The sequence below is a fragment of the Montipora foliosa genome, chromosome 3 (assembly GCF_036669935.1).
Source record: "Montipora foliosa isolate CH-2021 chromosome 3, ASM3666993v2, whole genome shotgun sequence".
NCBI classification, from domain to species: domain Eukaryota; kingdom Metazoa; phylum Cnidaria; class Anthozoa; order Scleractinia; family Acroporidae; genus Montipora; species Montipora foliosa.
Window position 1 is genome coordinate 25,074,612 of NC_090871.1, and position 17,695 is coordinate 25,092,306.

A 17,695-nucleotide genomic window follows, 5' to 3' on the forward strand; every position below is an offset into this window, starting at 1 on the left:
TGCAGACCAAGACGTTCACCGCCGTATCGGCGACCTTCATATCTACAGGAAGAGTCTGGAGACGTTCGGAGAATCGGACAGGTACAGAAGGTGATGGAATCAGCTTATCCAAATCCGCCATCGTCGGAGAGGTTCGAAGTAAGAGATAAGCGGCCGTCTCCGACAGGTCTGAGCACGACGACGACGACCTGGAGGTAGGTGGAAACGAACAATCTAAACAGGTCAAACCCTCTCTCACATGAGGAGGTGTGGGAGGACGGAGCCCATACTTAAGTACGAGCCATCCGCCACCAGTGACATCGATGACGCGGGACAGTTGGGACAGTCGAGCGGCGGTGGCCATCCCTTCGAGCAAGGACGAACACTGACGTTTTAATGCCGTTTTTAAAAGATCCCGATCACACCCCCTCACAGCTATCGTGCCCGTCGGACGGAGGAGATTGTATGAGGCACAAAGTTGCTCCTACTGGCGTCTCTTCTGCGTTTCCTTCCCAAAGTCTTGTGCCCTTTAGCGGAATAGTTCACGATAGTTTCGCCTGGCATCGTCGCCGTTGTTCTTTGATTTTATCGTAATGTCTGGCACGGTATTTCCTCGCTTTTTCAAGGATTTGTTGGTAATGAGTGTAGGAACACGGTCGGCTTCGTTCGGGACCACTCTCCCGTTTTTGCTCGCGGAGTCGTTCTCGAAGTCTTTTCGCTGTGATTTCACGCCACCTCTACGCATGGGCCAAAAGATCTTGATAGTCCTCGTGCACAGACAAAGTACTCGTCATCGTTACGAGTTCAGCTACCCGCCATTTCCGAGCTTGGATCAAGAGATCCCAATGCACTTCGTGCACTGCTAGGGTTCCCGTCAAGGTCAAGAGTTTGTGCTGATGCTGGACCCGATCTTGTCACCATCGTTCTTGTTTCTTCTCATTGATTTGGTCACGATGCTCGCGACGGTAATGCTGGAAGTCACGCCGAGCTTTTTCACGGATTTGCTCACGATGTCGTTTGCAGTACCAACGCTTCCGTTACAGATGCTGTTGATGGCAGCTTTCTGTCTTTGGGTTCAGGTAAGCGGAGGAGAAGGTGGTAAGACGTCGCCTTTCTCGCCGTCGTTTCTTTGGGGCAAGCACCTTTTCGGAACTCACCTATTTCCACACCTTGACTCTAGCACGACACACTTCAAGAGAACTTTGCATTTTGGAAAAAAAAATGGACCTTACTCACCCGTCAAGCCTTTTGAAGGATGATCCCAGACCTCCGTGGTCTGAGGGGTACGCATGGGTGGGGGGGGGGGGGAGGGGGGGTATCCCTCTCCTAGACCCTCTCCAGATTGGTCTGTGCCGTTAAGATAAATGGGTGCCCTTACACCCAAAACCTCAAACTTCAAAATGGCCAGTCCCTGGGTTAATCTTCCGATCGAATTTCAAGAGATGATTTTAGATATGAAGGCGAAAAGTAAACATCACAATAGAATGAAATTCATCGTGAAAGAGCTGGGTGGGCTGCGATACTGCCCACGCATGATGTGCCACGTCATTAAGAAAGGGACGCACCCTCCAGCCTTCTTTGGATTGGTGCAGTGTTCACTATGTGGGTTCTTCCACATCGCTCAAGCACAGTGATTTTATCTGTCTCCTAGAACACCTCACGATTTTTCAACGCACCTTCTATGTCCTTGTTCCAGAATTGAAGTCGCATCTCGAGTGTCTCCTTTGCCATGGACGTTCCTTGGTTCCATGTAGCCGATGTGGTCATTACCACCACACTGACGATCGGATATGAATTTTTCCTCTAGAACGCCTCGGCATCTGTACGTGGTTGGTTCATGCCATTATACCCAAGACCAACTCACCATGTGGTAGCACTCCTAGAAAGTTTCGATGCTCAAGGCCTCATTTACTCCTCTCCACAAATGAATGCAAATAAGAACGTTGATTTTTAATGAGAAAAATCGAGTGTTACATGCATTCAGGAACAAAACGAAAGTGTCTGTGGTGTGGCTTGGTGGACATCGGTCGTAGAGGGGTGGATAGTTTCTGGGCTTCCAGGAAACTCGGGTCCGTTCGTGATTCACGTAGTGGGTATCGCGAACCCATTCCCTCTGCCCCGTCATCCATTGCACAAAATGATAACATTCCACTTTGGGGAAATGATGACGCAATAGATCTTGATGGCGGCCATAGGAACCCACTGACGTGAGACGTGGCAGTTTGTTGAATTTTGGCCAAACCAAAGGTTCTAGGTCCATGCTTGAAATTCCCCAGATGGTAAGCCATCGTCATTTGATCATTCTGCCCGCTTTGAAAGCCACCAATGGACGCTCGGGGGTCTCGTGACATCCGCCGACAACTTACTGGTGACATGGTCCGAACTGTGTGGGTATGGACAATAGTACAGTCTGTGGACGTGTTGGGTACAATAATAGGCCGTCCTTCGATCTTTTGGGGAGAGATCGGGCCAAGGTATGGAGGGCTTGTAATGAATCGAACCCGTATGTTACCCTGTCCAATCGCACCAGCCGAGTTCTCGAGGAAGGAATTGATCTCCCATACAAAATCCTTCCAAATCCACGAGAAAGCACATTTTATTTAAGAGGAATGTCTTCATCGTCGGTGTTGTCGAGGAGAGGCATGGTTTCGTCATCTTCTTCATCTCGGAGGGGCACGCGGAGGTAGTCGGCCCATCGGAAGAAGAGGTCGCACAAGATATGATCCAAGAGTACGTCTTAACGCCGACAGTACGTCTCCAAACTCATGGGGTGATGGTTTGGGTCGTGAGGTTTCTTTATGTATCCTCTAAAAATCACGTGACGGGAATTTCACTGACCTTGAACGACCTTGACGCCACCTTCAGGAACCAAAGACCGAGCTCCCATTTGTTTTAGTTTCTTCCAGTAGTTTTCCATTCATGACCATTACATGTTTGAGATCCAGATAAAAATGCGAGACAAACTTTGTTCGTTGTCAGTTGTCTTCAGAAGAAGAAGATGAGTACCTCTTGGGAGTACGGAGACCTTTCGGAAGAAGAAAGAAGAGAAGAAGACTGCCAAACGTCCTTGTGCGAGTAAGAGAAAGAAGAAGGACCATGCTGTACACGAGGCAGCCGAACCGCCCGCTAAAATTTACACGGACGCCCTCCAAAAAGCGGCTGAGCAGCCTAAGAAGAACAACAACAAAAAAAAAAAAAACAAAAAAGAAGAAGAGGCCGAATTAAACCAGGCAGCTCAAGATTCGGATGCAATGCTGGCGTCTGTGCCGTGCTTGGACGATTTCCAGTCCTACGAAGAGATGGTGGAAGCTTTGCGCCTCCAGAAGGACTTGTGGTGGCGACGCCTGTCCAAGTGAATCGGGAACCGTTGCCACTCGGATCTTCCCAAGGCTCTTGGAAACTCTATGTAGGAGAACATGTGCCGTAAGGTTCTTATAGCCAAACCTTACGGCGCCTGCTCAATCCTCGTGCTAACATGACTGCACCAATTAGAGACGCTTTTGATTGTTGTTCAAGAAAGCCAATGAGAAGACACTTTGTTTCACGGTTCCCGAGAGCTCTTCTCTCCCTCAGTTAAGAGAAGAGCTCTGGGGTCGAGATTGCCAGCAGAGGAGAAGGATTACATCCTGGCCAGCCGTGGGGACGACCACCGCTGTCGAACCATCCCCAGACCTAGCGTACCAACCTGTCTTGTGTCCGTTTCACGACATGCCTTTGAGCGAGGGACTCTCCAAGACCAATGTGCCTTACGTGTACTGCCAGACGTATGACAAGACCTGTCCGTTTTGGGTGGTGGGTCACAAGAAAGCCTACGCATGCTCAAGTGTAGTAAGGCTTGACCACGCTAATTATTATGCATATTTTTATTTGAAGGGAAAACATTTGTCCAGAACCTATGAAACTTGGCAAGCAGTTAGTTATCGGTATTGTTATAACGTTTCCAAAATGTTCCGTACCACATTCTTGTCACGTGATTCGAATTCGACTTATAACAGTTATATTTTTTACTCAAAAATGGGGAACATTCAGCTGCATTATATCAATCTTGTTTCTTGATTATTCGATGACCCCTTCTAAGGGCTTTGTCATGCCGCCTTTTAATAATGTCCACATGTTAAGAGCAATGAACAGTTGCGGAAAATAGTTAACGTGACATGATAAACATCCAAATATCTTGAAAGGTAAATACGAAGTACCACATTAAAAGGCGGCATTCGGTAGGCCCAGTTGTGCTAAACGTGTTAATGCCAAATGTTTTCGAAATTTTGAAGTATATATGTTCCCCATTTTTGAGTAAAGGATATAAATGGATTCATTCAGCGGTCAGCGGTCAGCATGAGAGCTGGACGTGCTTTAGCTCGCTTTCTCCTTTTTCTATTATTTTCGACTTTTTGGGGCGTTAGTGTTTCATCCAACATCGCAATATGCCCGCCGATATTTAGTGACACTTCTTTTGGGACTGTTGGCGAGTTTTTACATTGTACTGAAGTCCCACTTTTGAACTATATTTTTGTCAAGTTTTGTTCGACGAGCGGCCATCTTGGTCTGTTTAAGCGTAAGAGGCATTTCTTCTTTCGTAAAATTAGCTATTATAGCAATTCACCTGCCTCATTCCAACTGGATAACTGAAAGTTATGTGGGGATATTCATCCGAATCCTGGTTATGGCAGTACATCGGCACACGACAACACTACTGGTGTTAAAAGAAAGCAGCCCACGTGGAAGCATCCGTATGGACTTTGCTCTAATTCTGTTCGCTCAAATCAAAAAGGAATTCTCTGTGACGGCTGTTGTACATGGCACCACATCAAGTGTATCAACATGGATATTAGAACATATATTGAATTGGGTTCCTCTGATGAAACTTGGTACTGTTCCAATTGTACTTTTCCCTTTTTAAAACTTCACCGATTCGTTCTTCGAGGAATCTACTTCGGGAGATATCAATGCCAGCCTACAGTCGTCGCTTTCAGGTTGTACCGACGGTGTGCGAAATATTTTTCCCAAAGTTTTATTTTTAAATGCCAGAAGTATACGGAACAGTTTTTGACCTACAAGCATTGCTACTTATGGACTCGTTTGATGTTGTTGTTATAGTTGAGACATGGCTGGATCGTAACTATCCGGACTTTGAACTCAAGCTTGAAGGCTATAATATTTTTCGGAAGGCTAGATGTAATAGACGGGGTGGTGGAGTGCTTATAGCTGTCAGGAATCATATTTCTTGTATTCACAGGTCTGACTTGGAGGTTAAGTTAGAGATGATAGCTCTTGAAATTCGTCCAAACCCTACTATTTGTGTACTCCTTTCTGCATTTTATAGACCACCGGACGCAGATGAGTTATTTTTGTCACAATTTAGAGAGTTTTTGGTTAAATATTCTAGAACAGGTCTTTCAAATCTTGTTGTAACTGGGGACTTTAATTTTCCACATATTGATTGGAATCTTGGATGCCCTACGAAGCCACACCCTGAAACTGAGGATTTTTGTAATATTTTGGATGATTTCTTTTTGGTACAAAAGAACCTCCATGCAACTCGAGATCTAAGAAATTCTGGACCTTCAGGCAATATTTTGGATCTGGTCCTAACCAATAATGACATCCTTGTTGAAGATGTAGTGGTGCATCCGCATGTATTTGACTCAGACCATCATCCACTTACCTTTAAGTTTCATGTTGAGATGAGAAGGCCTAATAATATTCAGCGAAAGGTACATTGCTACAAAACGGCTGATTTTAAAGGTTTGCAGGAGACCTTACAATCTATTCCCTGGAATCTAGTTACATGCGATAACTGTATTGATACAGGTCTGAAAAAGTTTCAGGATCTTCTGTTTGCTGCTGTCAATCAATATATGTATTTCCCTGGAAATACCATTGCGCTTTTTGCTGATGATTGTAAAATTTCAAGAGTCATTGATGATGCTAGTGATCAATTTTGTTTTCAGCGGGACTTGGATAATCTTCATCAGTGGAGTATTCGCAATGCCATGGTTTTTAATGTCAAAAAGTGCAAAGTTATGAGATTAACAAAGAAAAGGCAACCTTTAGTCTCTAATTATTCCTTGGATAATTCTCCTTTGAAAGAAGTTAAAGAATTCAAAGACTTGGGAGTTACAACTACTGATAATTATAACTGGAACTCGCACATCGATATTATTGTGTCGAAAGCAAACAGAATGTTAGGGTTAATTAAAAGGACGTGTAGAGGTCTGGACGATACTAAGACTCTGAGAACTCTCTACTGCGCATTGGTTCGATCGAATGTTGAATACTGCTCTGTGGTATGGTCATACTATACCAAAAAAAACATAGAAAAAGTTGAAAAAGTACAAAGAAGAGCAACCAAGTTCATTTTCAAGACTGAGGACAATTACGAGACCCGTTTAAAGAAGCTAAATTTCATGTCACTTAAAAACAGGAGAATTCTAGCTGATGTTACTTTTTTATATAAAGCTCTCAATGGAATAAGCAATGTCAATATTGATTCTTACATTGATTTTTATTCTGATGCTGTTCATTATGCATTTAGGAAATACGATGATTTATCTCTTAAAAAGAAATATGCAAGAACAGACCCACTCAAATATAGTTTTTTTCATAGGATAGTTGACTCCTGGAATCTTCTGCCCTACGATATTCGTAAGGCAGTAAGTGTAAATATTTTTAAGCGGGGAGTTAAGAAGTTTTTATTGGGCAATACATTAAATTAGTTATCCATTGTTGAATTATTGATTTTATTTTGATTTTACTACTGTATTTTCGTATTTTGTATTAGTATATATTCATTGGTGATCTGTTCTTTTTTATGGGGTCCTGGACTCCTTTACGGATTATCCATATGGCTATTAATATTATTCTTATTAGCATGTGTTACCTTTGATGCCATTAAATTGTAAAAATAAAAAAAATAAAAAATAAATAAATAAAGTTGTTTCAGGGTCACGTGACCAAAATGCGTTGCAAAATATTTTGGCAAACTAATAACACCTATATAAAACTTTCTGCTAAGTTTGATGGACATTGGACAATTAATGCTTCTCTTCAAATAAAAATATGCACAATAATTTAGATTTGTCAAGCCTTAATACACTTGAGTGGGTGACCGAGGTCCAACAGCCACTCCACCCAGACATCAAGAAAGGACTTGGCACTGCTTTTTTGGTGAAAAGACCAAGGTAGGGCGAACGATGAACCCGGATTTCCCCTATGTGGGTCGCTTCTTTTTGGCGTGTCGTCATTCTTCCAATGGGTAGATCATCCTTGGTCGGACTGAATCTTTCAGCACTGATTGCAAGAGTCCAGAACACGAAGTTGGGTGAACGAATGGAAGGAAAAATCCACTTGGTTGCCCGAAGTGGATGGAGAACTAGTTGGAAGAAGAAGAAGCCGGCCCCTCGGTAGTGATTCGAAGCTCGTTCCCAGGGCTTTTCTCCGAGGAGAGGATGGGCGATGGAACTCGGCAGCAACTTTGTAAATTGCAGGCTATGAACATTAAAGTAGGTAGTTCAGAGATTAGACCTAGCTCGCGAGTTCGAAATCTAGGTTGCTGTCTCGACCCCAACCTGCATATGTGTGACCACATAACAAACGTATGTAAGACAGCTTTTTACCACTTACAAAACATCAGACGCATTAAGAAGTATCTATCGAGAGACAGCTTACTCCATCTGGTACACACATTTACGCATTTACTTTATGGCCTTCCCAAAGAACAAATAGCTAAGTTGCAACGGGTGCAAAATGCTGCCGCTAGAGTAATAATGGATGTTGGGAAGTATTCCCACATAACTCCGGTACTCTATGAGTTACACTGGCCACCAGTGCAAGCGCGCATTCAATTTAAGATTCTGCTATTAGCTTTCAAAGCCATTCATGGCCTCGCGCCTAGTTACATCAGCAATCTTTTATCTATTAAATGCAAGCCCTCGTATAATCTTAGATCCAACTCAGTCATTCTGTTGAAGCCACCAAGTGGGAAGATGCTTGTAACCTTGGGTGGGCGCACATTCCAGGCAGCAGCACCGCATTTGTGAAATGAGCTCCCATCACAATTACGTACTATTCAATCTTTAGATGTTTTCAAGAATTCAATTAAGTCATTCCTTTTTAAACAATTTTTCCTTGATTAGTAGTTAAATATGTGAATGTTATATTGCCATTTAGACTTGTGATCACCTTTTTAATCGTTTTACTTTTAAGTTTTTTAACTTATTATAAATATTCTAATTATTTTATTTGTTGATTTTATAGATCTTATATATGTAAAGCGCTATTGATCTTGTAATTGTAAATAGCGCTATATAAGCAATAATTTATTATTATTATTATTATTATTATTATTAAAAGACCCTGGCATCGGCCGATCACGTGATTTTCAAACACCCAGAAAAGTTGGGTGTAATAAATTAGCATGTAATAATAAATGTAAGTAAGGTCCGGATCATCAGCAAAAGTTTACACCACAGTATGGCGGAAAGAGCCCACAAACTGTTCGTGCTCAGTCGGCTTGGTTTGGCCGTGAATCGCCTTAAATTTCCTTCTTTTTGTTTAAAGCCTCTTCAAGTGAAGTGCATTGAACATATGTTAAATTGCCCTGATGTAATAGCCGTTCTTCCCAGTGGTTTCGGTAAATCACTGCTGTTCCAGCTCCTTCCTGACTTCTTGCCAGTCAAAGGTGAGGAAAACATCGTTCTCGTCGTATGTCCCTTAAATTCCATAATAGAAGGTGAGTTGATGGTTTTGAAAGATAGAGGGGTTTTTGCCGATGTACTGCAGCTTGTCAGTGACGACTCTGCAGATTGTGAAAGTCTAAACTGTTCAGAAAAAGACGATCCTGATAGGGAAAACTCTACCGTTGCCGCAGAGTTGAAGTTAAAGAGTCCCAGTTAGAAATTAGTGAAAAGAGACATTCAGATTATCTTCTCACACCCAGAACACAATTGGACAATGTGTCCTAATGATTTCTGCCATAGCATCAGCTGGCTTTGAATTCAATGCTCCAGTTATAATAGCTCCAAGGTTGTTTTGATCATCGTCCTGATGTTTGGAACCACGCAATGGTGTTGATAATTCGTCGGCATTGTTGACTATTGAAGAAGGGTCAGCCTTTTCCACGAACTCTTGCTGATCAGACTTGCTGACCTCGGTCGATGTTTCTCCGAACAGAAGTTGTTTTTCTGAAGCCTCTCCTCTACTTTTGCCATCAGAACGTTTCGCAGGCTGTTTGCAAGATGGCGACAATTCCATGCAACGCTTCACCGAACAGTATTGTTCAAGCTCAAGTTTAGTTTGCATATTTTGACACTGTTGTTTGAAGTCACATACCTTGTGGATGAAAGCTTCACATTTTCTATAAGCATTGCAAGGCAATCACCGTCGACGTTTATCGTTATTCCACAGGCATAATGAACCTTCGAAGGAAGGTTCTTCTCAAGACCAGTTTTGCTCAAAACCCGAAGCATGTGACGACTTTCATTGGCACCACCACAAAGCCGACAAACTGAACTACGAACATAAATCTTTTTTGGAGTAGACTTCGCCGGAACTTCATTCATAACTTAAACCGTACGACCGCTCAGTAAAAAAAAAATTCTACAGATCTCTCGACCTCGATAAAATGTATTTTGGGGGAAATGACCAAGGCCAATCAAAAATGAGGATTACCCGAACTTTTATCATAAATTAGTGGCAAATGTAATATTTACATTAGTCACGTGATCGGCCGATGCCAGGGTCCTTTCCCGCCCATCCTCTCCTCGGCGGAGAAAAGCCCTGGGAACGAGGTTGTGGTGATCCCAGTACCAGGTCTTGGCGTGGCTTGGATTGACTAGTGTACTAAGCGTACGAGTATCAAAATAATGTAAAATTTGTTTTGGTTTGGGGGGGAACGGGTAACATGCCATTAAAATAATGACAGAGCTAGTATTTCTGCGCAAAAAACAAGGAATTCACAGATGCTGGAGATCCCGCTGTGTAGGGCTGCCACCGAACAATGAACTTTCCACATCAGGACTGTTAAGCTTTGGAACTCTTTACCACCCTCCTTTAAGCTGAAACCGACACTCAATAAAATTAAATACTTTTTAAAGAAAGAATTAATCTCAAATTTTCTTACTTCTTAATTAATTTAATGGTTGCTATAAATTATTAGCCTAAGTATTTTAGATATTTGTATTGCATGTCTCTTGTTTCTCTTTTTTGACGTATTTTCACTTCTTTTGTAATTCTAGTATCTTTATTGTGAAAAGCCCTATTGGGACGAATAAAGTATGTATGTACAATCCAAGGCGCTAGACCCAAAAGGAAATCACTAAGGCAAGGATTCTTAAGATTCAAAATACATTTTAAGGTTTCCTTAAAAACGCAAAATCAGTTAGAGAAAAACCCTGCTTCCTGTTTTCAAAAAAAAAAACAAACGCGGCCAGATACGTTTGTGACAGCATGCTCTTAATATTGCTTATCTTTTCTGATCTTCCAAGCGCGCCGTTTTTTCGCTAGTGGCGAGAGATGACCGTAAACCTTTGACCTCTTTCGTGATGGTTAAGGGCGAGTGAAGAACTAGCCCAGAGTTTCCAGCAGAGAATGAGCTAGACTGCGAGCAGTGTCTCTTTTGCTCAAAAATCCGCCGAGAGGACGTGATATACAAGGGGAGAAGCCGGGAGCCACGAGTAGCGATCAGGCGTTCTTTTCTTTAGACAGGAGCGAAAAGGTACGCCTGATACAATTTCTTAACGAATCGTCTGCCGCCCACCCGTCAAAATAGTGTTTTCCTGTGTCATGCTATAAATGTGAGTCAATCAGATTTCACCGGAAATTTCTTGCACGTTGCGATTCAGGAAAGACGACGAAAACACAAAAGAACTCTTGCTAGAATGTCTTCGAAGTCAAACTTTATCCATACAATCAAAGCTATTTCTGCAAATCCCGCTTGACAGTGGGTGCGGTTTCTCTGTTCAAACTATCAAGAAACAAGGAAAGTCGAGATAAAATCGCAGAAAAAGCCGAATCCTACAAGTTATAAGGGGGCAATCAACAGTACAATACACTATCTCTGAGGAAAGAGGACTTTGAGAAATTCTAGTTTTCCAGCAGCAGCTTCTCAAGTATCATTTTTTCAACCATTGTTCAGCGTTTTCGTAAACAATATCGACTTTCTCTGAATCAACAAGCTCGGCTGATTTCCCGATTGTCGTTCTGTTTTCACCAGGACAATTTCGGCCAGATAAACTCCGAAAAGTCCCGAAATGCAGTGAAAACAAGGCTTCTTGAGTTAAGCAAGTAGAAAATGCATGCTGTCTTCACCAGAAAAACAAAAGCGATTATCTAGCCTATATGACCGGACATTCACGCAAGGCTATACTACCTCGATCGAGAGATGGTACTGGTAACTGCCGAAGCCAATTGCAATGCGCGTAATGACAGACGCCTGCCAAATACACTGGCAATATTATTCTCCAAACACTGGTATCACGGTTAAGTTTGCGACACAGAACTTTTGAAACGGCAGACGTTATTTATTCTTATTTATCATTCCTACGGCCTCGTTATATTCTCCAGTTTCTCGGCCTAGTATGTCATACCTAGTATGTAACGGTGTCGCCGTGCGGAACGATTTACAACATTTCGTTTCGTCGCAACATTAAACGCATTCTCAGGTAGAAATGCCTTCTCCTTTCCGTCAATATAGCGAAAATCAATCCAAGAGAAGTAATTAAAAGCGCTTCGTGCCTAAGCTGTTTTTTAAATTTGCGCGCTTTTGGAATTTGAATCGCCTGGTTAGCGGTTAAATTCTGGGTTAAATTTCCTTGTGAAAACAGAAGTCACATTTAACTAGAGAATGTTGGTCTGTAAACCTAGAAAGAGTGTTCAGCTAGTTAATCGCCCTTGTCAAAACACAACCTTTGGCAGCACTAAGTTCTATTCAGCTCTCTTTGGATTGAGTACTTGTTGCTTCCGATTATATTCCAAAGGACTTATTACAAGTACAAACGTTTTCGAGTCGGTGGAAGAGGAACGATGCATTTTTTTCTGTAATGTTTGGGATTCACTGTAAATATAATGAACGCCATTGCCAAATCCCATAGGAAGTACAACTATAACGTATTTTTCTAGATAAACCATTCTTCGGATGCATTCTCTCTGCTCTTCCTTTAAATATTTTTGAAAAAAAACTGAAGTCGAAGCAACAGTAGCCTAAACATCATTCCCGTTAAAATCCTTCTCGGCGGCCATTATAACCAATTTTACAAGAAGTATGATTTGCAATTCTGCAACCAATCGGAGCGATGCTCCAAGAGCTCTATTGCTTTTCGGCCAATCAGCGTAAAGTCCAGATTTGGGACTACGAGCTACCTTTTCGCACCCTGTCTAAAGAAAAGCACGCCTGATTGCAGGTTACTGGTCTCCCTACGCCCGCGCTACTCGCGGCTCCCGGCTTCTCTCCTCGGATATCACGTTCTCTTGGAGGATTTTCGAGCAAAAGAAAGACTGTTCGCAGTCTAAGAATGAGTTCCCTAAGATTAAATACTGTAATGTGTCATTCCGTGAACGCTCATTGCTTTGTGTCAAAATACACAAACGTTTTATGGAGAAAATGGATGTCCTTCCGTGGTTATATCGGAGTTCAGGCGTGCGAAACGCGCCAGCGGAGCACCATGGGAGCACCATGGGTATCCATGCGAGAAATTTTGGTTATGACGTCACGTACGATCGCCCGCACAGACTCTCGGGCTGGAGGTGGGGAGGCACGACAGTCTGTCGGGACGGGAGTGTTCGGGCAGTTTAATCGCGTGGCAGCGTTGCATTTGGCAAGTGACGAGCAACGCGATAAAGAGAAGGACATGAGAGCAAGCCCAATAGAAGAGGCGACGAAATTTGAGACATTTAAGCGAACAAATCCTCGAGAGAAGACATAATTTCAATGAGAATGAACGTAAAGCTGAGAGAAATAGAGTGAGAGACAAAACATTATTTACAACGATCAGCTTTCAGGTAATGTTTTCCTTCTTAATGTATGTCTCGCTGCCCCACATATTTTGTAAAACTAGCTAAAAAACAAAGAAGGCCTGAAATGTTTTGCAATTCCGTGTTCACAAAGATTCTGACATATTTCAACAATCACATTTATAGGCTTTTTGTGCGAAATGGATGTCCAGTTGTGATTTGCGTGTGTTTGACCATGAAATTGAGTAGGCGAATTTTCTACGCCTTAGGCTGACCTTTTAAACCCTTCCACGGTTTTTGGCGCCATCTTGGTATTTTGACCAAATTTGAACCACTGTAGCGCTGCTAAAAAAGGACGGATTTCTACAGTGATAGTGTCTTTTAAAAAGACATTTATACTGAGATTAATTTCGTGAAATGTAAAGAATAGATTCAGGCTACAACGACCATAAACGAATTCTTAAGATTCCATACCAACCCTTTTAAAATTATCACGTTAAATTGCCGCAAAATTAGAAGCAACGTGAAAAGATTTATTATTCGAATTTACGGACATCATATCTTCCTTAATGGCCTTATTTTCTGTTGAATGAATGAATTTGTGGACTAACTTCTTTCACCAAGTTTGAGCTATTACTGGTGTACTGTTTTGCCGCTCTCGTTCTCTTTCTGTCTTCTTTCGTTTCTGTTCTTCTGTCATAGGCCGTCCAGGCATCTTGCAACCTTGTTAGATTCAAAATTAAACATCTTAAGATGAGACATGCCAAAAATTGCAATTCGGAGCAAAAAGCAGCTCAAAACAAATTAAAAATAAACAGTCAGCGTTTAGTTTATATCCCTTCATTGCTTGACTTGAATAACTACGTAGCCACCAGTGTGTCCTGACCACAGCTAAAATATGTCAAACCTTGATTGAAACCAGCGAAATCCAGGAAAAAAATATTTTCCAAACCGTTTTCTACCTGAGTACGAAAAGCGTCGACTGGGAAGAGCTTGCCAATGTGACCAGTATCATACTAGTTTACAGCATACATCTATTGACACCTGTCGAAACAAGATATCTGCCGACCAGTATCACATGACCATAATCGCCGGCTCAAGCTTAGAGGCCTCCGAGGTCAGCTTTTTTTTTTGGGAAGTTGACCGCTGACCAGGTAGTAGTTTCCGATTGGATTGCAGGCTCAACTCAGGTTAACTCGCCTAAACATATACGAGGCTTCATTTTTCGCGCGCCTTCTGTGGCCCGACGCGGATACAAGGCCGTACTACATCAACTATAGTTCTTACACAGTCAACGCTTTTGGTGTTCATGTAGAAAACGGTTTGGAAAATGTTTTCTTTTGGCATTTTTCGCTGGTTTGAATACAGTTTGACATATCATGATAGCTGTGGTCCACACTGGTGGCTACGCAGCTATTCAAGTCAAGCATCGGATGGATATAAACTTACAGCTGAGTGTTTATTTTTAATTTGCTTAGAGCTGCTGCATTGCAATTTTTGGTATATCTTCAGAAGCTCTGATAAGGTTATATCATAGTTATTAGAGGGAAATGGTTTCGAAGCTCGGCAAACATCAAAGGAGCAAACAAAGATGCCAAGATATATGTTGGACAGTCCACGACCGTGCACAATCTTTTGCAGTTTGCGCTCATACACTATGCATGAATTACGTATTAGCCAATTGCAACACGATTCTATTGGTTAGTTTCTCAGTACGGAGTAAAAACAACAATTGTGTTTTGTGCAGGGTCAAGGCCAAAAAAGTGAACAAAAACATACAACAAAGAAATTTGTCGGGTTTCATAACCATTCCTCTCTATTAACTACGGTTACATGATGCCTGGAGGACCTATGACTAGAACAGAAACGAAAGGAGAGCGAAAGAGAACGGCAACGACAAAACAGAATACCAGTAATAGCTTATACCTAGTGCAAGAGGTTACTCCACAAATTCTTTCCGTGGGCACTAAACTGTTTGTTATTTTCAAAAAGTGGTTTAATCGGTTTTTCCTTTGTTCAGGAATGAAAATCGATTTTTTATTGTCAACTGAAAGTAAATAACAATCATCATCTGCACTCTTTTGGACATAAAGAAAAAGTTGATTTGTTTGTTTGTTTTGCTCTAAAATGCGGTCGAACAACTTGAGTGTTTTTTAATCCGTTTGCCCAACTGGTTTTCGATGTGCTTCGACAGTGACAAGAAAATTTTGCTCTTATGTTATAAACACGTAATCGCCATGAGTTCTCGTAAAATTCAGTAGAGAGAATTTCACTAACTTGTTTTTTCAGAAGTTTGTTTGAAGCATCTAAACGATATTAAGTGTTGGAGCGATCTTGTTTGAAGTTCGTCCTTTCTTGGTTGCATTGCCGTATTTTGCCGATCCTTGTTCCGAGCCAACCTGCCGTGTTTCAATGAAATACATCAAAATGTGAATGATCTCGTTTTCAGAGATAAAGTGGAATAAAGTACATCAGTAAAACCCTTCTTTGACTTTCAACTAATTTTTATTTATTTATTTTTTTTATGGCTTCCAATTTTAGCGTGATTCCAATTCGCTGGCTATCGACAGTTGACTCTGAAATGACTTTTTTCCTTTTCCATTCGCTAGCTTAGGGCGTGCTTGTTTTCTTTTAAAACTCATGCGGTTCAAGAACAATTCATTGCCAAACTGGTGAATTCCAAAGTAAATTTCACTCGAAAAACTGATATCGTACTTATCGATCGCTTCGTAATTCATGCGACATCGGCTTTTAGCGTAAAATGTATCGTGGGATTCACTAGTTAGGCAATGAATTTTTCTAGCAGCATCCGGAAACATCAAAACGCGGACAATTGGAAACCTTTTATTTTCACTACCCTACAAAAAGTAAGAATAAATAACTAGGGAGCTCCGCTTTTAGGCTTGGCTAAATCTATATATTAGAAAGTTTATGAGGAGGACAGCTTTTAACCAAAATTTCAATATTGAAAGCTTTCTAACCTTGTGAAATCCTTGTTGAAAATACACACATGCAAGCCGCCATGAGGTCATCTGATCCCACTTTTCTCTCGGAAATATGAATAACATGAACGGTGTTTCGTCCCTCTCACCCATTTGAGCAATTTATGTTGCTGAACAAAAAGGCATGACTGGAATACGAAGAGGAATCTCAACAGCTTTGCGTGTTCAAGCTTCCCGCAAAACTTCAGGTTGAGATCAATGACGTCATGTATAATCCAAGATGGCTGCCTGCATGTGTGTATTTTTAACAAGGATTTCACAAAGTTATAAAGCTATTACAAGATTGAAATTTTGGTTAAAAGCTGTTCTCCTCCTGAAATTTCTATTAATAGGAAAAAAAAGGATTTTCATTTTGGAGTGAAATTCTCCTTTAAAATTGCGCCCGAGAATTTAAAATATGAACCAAACGTTTCGAGGTTACTCCTTCTTCATCAGTGGTCTGAAAGCAACTGAAAAATGCGGATGCAAAACAACGCTCAACTAAAAACAAAAACAAAAGTCGCAACGATTCGCGTAAAGATGGAGCGTAGTTTGGTGCATTCCTGATTGAAAGTCTCAGTTGTGGAAGACTTGAGGGGCATGCGCATGGCGCACCGTTGTTTTGAGCAAGCAATCTTTGTAGCGTTTGTCTGTGTGGCGTTGCTGCATTTCCAAAGCCACTGCGCTCCATCTTGAGACGACTTTACTATCCCATCACAATGATCAATTCCACCATTAATAAATTTATTCAGCACATTTCATCGAATGGGAGAGACACACAAGTGGAAGCGTTCTGTGAGTAATCCTCCCTTTCAATGATCAAACGTCAGCTAACGCGGTGAGAAGACAAATACGTGATCTCAGTCACAAGATTTGCACGACCAGTGTTTATAAGCAAGAAATTGGAGCAGGTTCTCAAGCCAAAAGAAATCAAGCCTTCAATCGTAAACCACTAGTGAATTGCATATTCATTTTCATGAGAGAAATGCATAACTGAATCTCAAGAAAATTTAGAAACGAATATTGGCATAAATTTCTCTGATACTGATGTTGAAACATAATTATTGGAATCAGTCATTTCCCTTCATTCATGTTTTTGTCAAACTAATACGTTTAGTTTAGCAGGGCTCGCGCCGCCCCTTACTCTGCGCGGTCCCTGTTTGTTTGTGTCTTTGCTTCCACTGGAGTCATGTTCGCTAATAGAAGTCATCGACACCGGCGGAGTGAAATACTCCTCATGATCCGAAGATTCGTCTGCCTGTCCCGAAGCTGCTGCAGGAGGGACGTTTATTTGTTCGTGTCCTTGGTTGTCTCCTCCATTAATCAGAGGTCTTTGTTCTGCTTGAATGTTTCGTCTCCTAACCAAGCGAACGATGGCAATAATTGCAATGAAAACAAATAAGATGCCTCCAGCGGCGATAACAACTGATATAACGGTTTTCTTCCAGGAAGGGGCATCACCTAAAATATGTCCACATTGAATCAAGGCTACCGTCATTCCGAAGGAAATAAATGTTGTTAATGATGATTTTAAACTTCTCACGATGGTTGTGTAATTTATTGCATCAAAGAAATAACCAACATTAACCGTTTTCATCTTTCCAACTAATTTTTAAACGTTTTAAGAGCCTTTTTACAATTGGCAATATTATAATCTCTATCATTGAACATTGCAATTACTATCTGTATTCCCTACACCAGTGCTCGAGCTCAGAGCAGACGAGTTTCATTATTTTCTGCTAAAATTCAAAATTTTATTAGCTTTTCACAACTTTTATCAGCGTTTG

General features: G+C 41.5%; 2 protein-coding genes across 7 annotated transcripts in view; one reads left to right on the top strand and one right to left on the bottom strand.

The window, feature by feature from the left end:
* The first annotated feature begins 5,972 nt into the window (after window positions 1-5,972).
* Window positions 5,973-6,742, top strand: LOC137996378 (uncharacterized). The gene has a single exon (XM_068841759.1). It carries the CDS (start codon window positions 5,973-5,975, stop codon window positions 6,693-6,695), a length of 723 nt encoding a protein of 240 aa, XP_068697860.1. The 3' UTR covers window positions 6,696-6,742.
* An 8,238-nt stretch (window positions 6,743-14,980) lies between these two features.
* Window positions 14,981-17,695, bottom strand: part of LOC137997166 (uncharacterized) — a 25,601-nt gene continuing 22,886 nt past the window's right edge. For 4 of the 6 annotated variants that reach the window (XM_068842993.1, XM_068842997.1, XM_068842995.1 and 1 more), the window contains exon 8: window positions 15,756-17,369. In XM_068842993.1, coding sequence (XP_068699094.1) covers window positions 17,008-17,369 — 362 coding nt within the window. In that variant the 3' untranslated portion in view covers window positions 15,756-17,007. Of the gene's footprint in view, window positions 15,327-15,755; window positions 17,370-17,411 lie in introns of those variants that run through there. The other 2 variants (XM_068843000.1, XM_068843002.1) reach the window with 2 other exon arrangements.